We start from the raw sequence: 6,699 nt of genomic DNA, 5'->3' as shown, positions 1-6,699 counted from the left end.
CAGACTACACGCTCACACCGCTCTTCTCTGTACAGTTATCCGCCTGTCATTCTGGTTAGCCCATACCAAGGGGAGAAACACTGGACCCTTATGGGAGCTCATCAACAATGAATGTCCTTCACCGTGCGAGGGCTTGAACTCTGGGCATGTGGCACGCGAGGCAAACGTGTTACCGCTGCTCCACCAGCACAGGCTGGACGAGCCTGAGCGGTGTGAATGGTAAGTCGGATGTCTCAAATGTCGACCCTGTAACACCTTGGTTGTGCTGATCGATTGGGCCACATGTTCGGGGTTTGCCAGTCAGGTGGCGCCACAGAAGCTTGAAGTCACGTTGCACTCAAATACGTGCTGTGACTTGGTATTGACTTTATCTGAAATATCTTTTGGAGTATACATATGCATATAGAAAAGACTACCCATTTTACTCTGCCGTAGCTTATTTTAATCTGAGGACAGATTGAAGTTTCTGCAGGATTTGAAGTGCGTAGCTTATAAAGTTCACGAACCATGTCATAGTCATGAGGCTAAAAGTATTTTCCTGATCATTTTTACATGTGGTTATTTTCAACTTCAAACTGAGTCAAAATTCTGTGGTTGCCAAATATTTACTATTAGACGGTTTGTAGTTAGATTGACCTGTTGAGCAAACATTATTTTGGTGCACGCCACCGACTTATGTGAGTCCAATGTGCAATGCGTTACACGTGTTTTACTTAAAAAAAGCTAGACATTTGTTCATTCGATTTTCCAGCTGGCTCCCTTGCCGAATCACCAAATCGTCTGGTTTCAGAGCAAACACCGCAAGGGAATACATTACTTTATGCTGTTAGATCATCAGATCAGACCACAGTCCACTCTCAACAAACAAACTGTTCGATGAATTCGGGTAATTACAACCTGACGGTGCATGGGTCACATCCTTTGGATGGTGAGTTTATCGAAACGTAGACCTTTCTCCAGAGTTAGTTAACATTAACACAAAACATGCGGAAGTAGCAAGTAGAATGCATGCGTGATTAGGCAGGGACTGCAATGAAGATAATCCGATAAGAGGAATAGTGCGGAGGCCAGTGTTGACAACGAATTGGATATGCATTTTCCTGTCAAGTAGCACGACCAGTTTGACGCAACCTCATGCACAGCATGCTACCTGTTTCTCTTTCCTTATTGAAAACGAAAAAAAGTTTGTACTGTGTTTATGACACATATGCACACACATTTCGTATAAAAATTGGGTTATCACCTTGAAAACGATAGAATTATTCAAAGTGAAGGTACAAAATGATGTTATCGGACCAAATGGTGCAAGATGGGGGTATATGGATGGCACAGTTTCGGAACGACATCAAGATTTCGTCATCACTTTTTCGCACGGTCAAACTTATCTAATAGTCCTGGCCTCATGAATGAAATTCAGTCGTTGAGTTCTACTCCAAAAGTGCGCTGAGTGCGCATGTGATCATGGTGGCCAATTTTCTGTTGTTCTCTGATTGTTCGATATAAACGTCACTGCAGTTGGTGCGGTTGATCCTGTGGAAACAGTTCTTTGCCAACAGATCCAGTGGCGTTTAGTTATCGGTCACCTTGCCCGGCCTGTTTCAACATACAAGCTTGAGCTGTACTAGCGATCTGATAATCCAAAATAAAGTTCAGTACTTTGACACACTTTGAGGGATTGTCACACAGGGGAACACGCTGCACACTTACCTTGAATACTTACTAGTCCGCCTGAGTCAAAAGCTGATACCATTCTAGTCAACCAAAACTATGAAAGACAGCAGCGAAGTAAACCTTATTTTCGACACTAAGCGGCGTCTGGTTCTTCAATTTATGGCGAGAATAGTTTGAGCTTGGATGAAATCTGTTGTTACTTTGTTAAGTGAAATCTGGTGATCTTGTTAGCATGCAGCATTTCTTGGCGTTTAAACCCCACGCAAAATTTCACCTCACCGTAGCTAGACAATTAGTCCATAAAGCATATTTTCGTGTTGTGTTAGTAAGCATAACCATAGCCACGCCTCCAACACACCTCAACCTCCTACATAGGAGGGCTCTCATTGTTTATTCAGATGCTGAGGCCATATGGCTGCTTGAAACTAATGTTTGCCTCGATGAATTTTATCAAATATATTGTTCTTCATGTATTCCCGATATTTACCTACCCCGGTACCCTCGTACTTCAATTAAGTTCATGTACTCATCTCAGCTGCATCCACCTTTAAAGCTGCACAAACTTACGCCACTGAACATTTGACAATAATTCCACATAACTGCAGTGGAGTAAATGAGCGTACAGTCTTGTTGTAAGGCTACAATCTGGCCATCGCACGTGAAAATCCAAGCGCCTGACCCACTATACGCGAAGTCTGTCTGAGTTATTCTTAGATGAAGAGAATTATCCTGCCTGTGGGTCTGCCTTTCTTATGATAATAAACTGGTGCGTTCGTAACGAAACTACAGGAATAAGAAAAGTTCAGTAAACGAATTCTCATTATTAAAAAAGTTTAACATCTTCGATAGCACATAGAACTACAAAAAACTGCTTCTTGAATACTACGAAGTTCCTCTTCCTCATCAGCTTAACTCTTCATATGGCAACTGGTTCTTAAAATCATTGTGCAGTGATTGTATTTCCCTTGTTACATGCCTCGTCTTAGATTTCTACATGTGGTTCTCATACCATAGTGTGGTACCACAATAACTAGTTACTATAATGAAAACTGCCATGGCCAGAACTCGAGCAATTTCAAGCCAGCACAAATGGCCTAATTTTATCGGTCTTAATTTGACAATAAAGCAGCACTTTTACGCATTCATTGTAGCGTTTCAATGTTGGGAGTAATTTCTATATAATCTGAACGCAGATTTCAGTTTCCTAGCAAACGTGGTACGGTATCGTTGAAATAAGTATCGAAAAGTCATAAATTTCAAGCTTAAATTCGTTGTTTTTATCAATGCAGAAATGTGCAATCGGTTCGCTGATCAGGAACATAAACTAAGCCATTTATGTGTGAATGATGCTTTTTCGACTACGTTAGCGCGGTATCTCACGAACAAAGCCATACGGTTCGACGAAAACGACAGTTCACTGATTCCACCCGTGCATTTACAACAACTATGCGATGTCTCTTAATAAATATTGGCGTTACTGCCCGATAAGTAAGTCAACCTACTATAACCAACTGAAATTGACGTAGTCGTAAAATCACCGCATATCCACACAACCAAGCGGTATTTCTTTGGGGTTTCTCATTTGTGAAACCCACTGAGATTCATTAAAAAAACTGGCCTAAATCACGAGAGGTGCACGTTCTACCAAATTCTAAATCAGGAGTTATTCTTCTTCAGAACACACGCTGAGAGAGGGAAGGGAAATCGTGTATGTCGGATGGAAATTAGATTGCGAGATGTCATCATCATTTCGTGGAAATTCGGATTTCTCGGGTCGTTAGTTATGATCTGCTGCTCATTACAGTAGCAGCTAGCGTGGACAAGTGAATCCGAAGAAGAAAGCGCCTGATTTCACGGCTGATCCTCGTGATGATATTCAGGATTTTTTTTCAGCTGACTACAAATTTTCGATACAAAGTTTGACCGTTTGTGCGGCAGATGAAGGCTGTAAAACCATACTACCCGACCGATCAGCTGATTTCGCACCTCATAGCAAAAACGCGGCGGAGCCAAATATGAAGGCCAATATTGTTGGAACTCTAGCTGCATTGTAGCTTCTCGGTTTATATAGGACGGTGTATGTGTGTGTTTTATCTGAGAGGAAGTTGTTTAAAATGATTGTCATCTGAGAAATTCCCAAGATATTTGGCCACTTAACACACTTGCGTTCTGCTCTTCATTAAGGCCGCTTTCAGCGCAAACAGACATACTGGTAAACATCTGTGTATCCATTAGTTTGATATGTCCACACATTGAGCGCCTTATGGTGGTGTCTGTGTTCGTCCCAGAGATCTCAACGTCAGAGGGCTTATGTGGGACGATTCATGGTAGACCAACGGTTTCAATAAATAATTCACTATCGGTGGGGCAGGTCAAGTAGTCTACCGTCAGTCGTTTCCATGGTTAGCAGGGCGTATACCCTGACGATTCTGAAGTAATGATCTGAAAAAGCGCACCAGTCAGAAACCGTCTTTAAGTTTTATTTGGCGCCTGGTGAAACTCTAACAACAAGCCTATTAGCTAACCATCTGGAAATCCACCGTCTAGGAATCAGTGCAGTTTATGATCTATCTAAAGTGTTCTAGCACAACTCATTCTCAACCCGGCCGGAAAGTTTTGTTATGCAGACACGTTGAAAAATCTAGAGATAGCGTTTCAACACAGTCGCAACACAGTTGTTCGTATACAAATTCATACATTCGCACACTATCACGTACAGAAAATAAAACATTTCCTTGGATAGCGAATCTGTTAAACTGAAGTCTCTTCTTTTTCTTTGCAGATAAGATTGGTGGACAAAAGTACGCCAGAATATGTTTAAATAACTCACACAATATTTCCAAATACATGTGCGATCTTCCAACAAGTTCCGATATGCAGCTTCTCCATACAGCAGCTTACGGTGTATGCGAGTTCAAGCAGTCGCCTGCACAAACTTCGATTGGGTTACCCCTTGACGACACCGCTGAGGTTATGTTATGTGAAGAAAATCCACTGGATGTGGAGTCGAAACAAAACTCGGCTGTCAATGATTATATACCGCTGAGGCATATATTATCAAAATCGAAATCCGAAGTGAATTCATTGAGTCAGCCATCTAGTTTTGTATAGTGCTTCACGAGTGATCGATGCTTTCACTGTGAATGTCAATGACATGAAGCTGAAAAGACATACATTCCAACAATTTCTTATATCTTGCATATTTGTATTATCAAGTCTATCTTCCTTATTTGACTGTAGATTCTAATTTGTTTTGGGTCGAATTCCCGGTTCAAGCTTGCTAGGAACTCCCATAATACAAGTCGTACTTCCTGTCCGAAAGTTGTTCGTTATTCCAGACTTCAACAAGTCTGTTTCAAGTTGGGACAGTTTGTTGGTAGTGTGTCACAATTAGGCCTAGTAGACTACTTGGTGGGACGATAAAAAGATAATTTTCGCTGTAGACAACCGATTATATAATATAAAGTCCAGATGGATATCGCCGGTGAGGTTGTAAAATCTGTCAGGATAAACCCTCACACTTTTTGTTGGTCCGAGCCCCACAGGCTGGGGAAAAAGACAACAGGCAATAGAATGATCAAAATTTACTTTTTAGTAATGTATGCAGATCAGTTGATACATTTAAAATAAAAAAACATCTATCAAAGTTGTTGATTACTTTGATCAAATGTGATGGTCTTCCCGGAGGAATAATCATCTTTAATTATCAACTATAAACCAGTATTTAGAAATTCGCAGTAGTTATTTTCGAAAAACTGTCTTGTGACGTGATGGAAAGGGGTAAAACGAATGCTTTGGGCTAGCCGGTCGCCCGTTTAAAAAATCTAGCTACTGAGACTGCTAGTCCTCTGTCACTTGATTCATGCGTTCTTTCACATTTCACTTTGAAATCTGGCCACTTTCCCCTCTCATTTCCAGAAATTTACAGCAAAGCCATTCAGGTACCTGGAAAACAATGCGGAAGAGGACTCACTGATGGCACTGATGTACATCACAAATTTCTGTCAAAGAAAAAAGAATCGCATATGAGTGTTTAAGTGGATAAGTCTGGTGATGTGCAGACATTTAAGGTTCCGAATCCAATAAACCAACCCTCCGGAATGCAGGTGGTTTATTGTCCAAGTCCATAATTCGACATGTTTTCTCAACCATACTGTGTGTACTTTTGAATTCTCCTTTGCATATCTACTGTGCAAAAATTTAGCCTGTCTTCTGAATAACAAGTTACTAGATTACAGGCGACATCAGGTCGGTCTTCCTTCCTGAAGCATATTTTGAATGGACCGCTCTATCTCCAGCCCAAGAATGGTCTTTTCATCAGGAAAAACTCTGATAGAGTCAAATACTGTTCTCCAAAACTCACATGATGTTTGGCTTGAGAAATAGAATCTCAAATTTTGAGCCAATTCCCATAGAGACTGATAGAAGATTCTTGTCATGCCACAGCTGAACTCCAAGAAATGGTAGTTTCCTTCTTTTGAGATGCTGTAGAAAATTACACTTCGGGCATTTTTTGAAGCTTTAGATTCAGTTAGTTGGATGAAAAATTGAATTCAACACGCATCCCCGGTTTACCATTGCTAACAACGAACGAAAAAAATCTTCATATGGGACGGAGCTGAAGTATAAAACTCGAATATGTTTCGGAAGTTCAGGGTTTTCGAAAAAATTTCCTGAAACTAGATTTGAAGATAATTACGACGGAGCCCATGCCACCAAAGTAAGTTCACTAGAAAAAGGACCAATGGGAAAACTTCCTATCTCTATAATCCAAATGACGTCAACTCACCCCGGACACGCAAAATTGTCAGAGTGGTGCGTGTCCACTATTTTCTAATGCTGCAAATCTTCAATGTCTTATGAGAACAGAAAGGCTGCTACCTAGGCATCATGAAAATCTGGATTTGCTGTAAATCACCGGTACATGTACCCATACTCTGCCGGTGAAACAATACCTTTGTCATGATTGTAGTGACACTTTAAAAGCCGGATATTATTGAATATAAGTAGACGGAGTGCAAATAACAA

The 6,699-nt window shown here is 40.9% G+C and overlaps 1 protein-coding gene across 1 annotated transcript in view; it reads left to right on the top strand.

Moving 5' to 3' along the window:
* The window catches only part of T265_03817 (hypothetical protein), a gene marked incomplete at both ends in the record, with an annotated part of 11,906 nt that extends 7,124 nt beyond the window's left edge, over positions 1-4,782 (top strand). The window contains one exon of the mRNA XM_009168388.1: positions 4,454-4,782. Within this exon, the coding sequence (XP_009166652.1) occupies positions 4,454-4,782 (329 nt within the window). The remainder of the gene's footprint in view (positions 1-4,453) is intronic.
* Positions 4,783-6,699: the final 1,917 nt, after the last annotated feature.

The sequence above is a fragment of the Opisthorchis viverrini genome, assembly GCF_000715545.1.
Source record: "Opisthorchis viverrini unplaced genomic scaffold opera_v5_56, whole genome shotgun sequence".
NCBI classification, from domain to species: Eukaryota; Metazoa; Platyhelminthes; class Trematoda; order Opisthorchiida; family Opisthorchiidae; genus Opisthorchis; species Opisthorchis viverrini.
The sequence above is the reverse complement of the archived record's forward strand: the minus strand, read 5'-3'. Positions and strand labels throughout refer to the sequence as shown.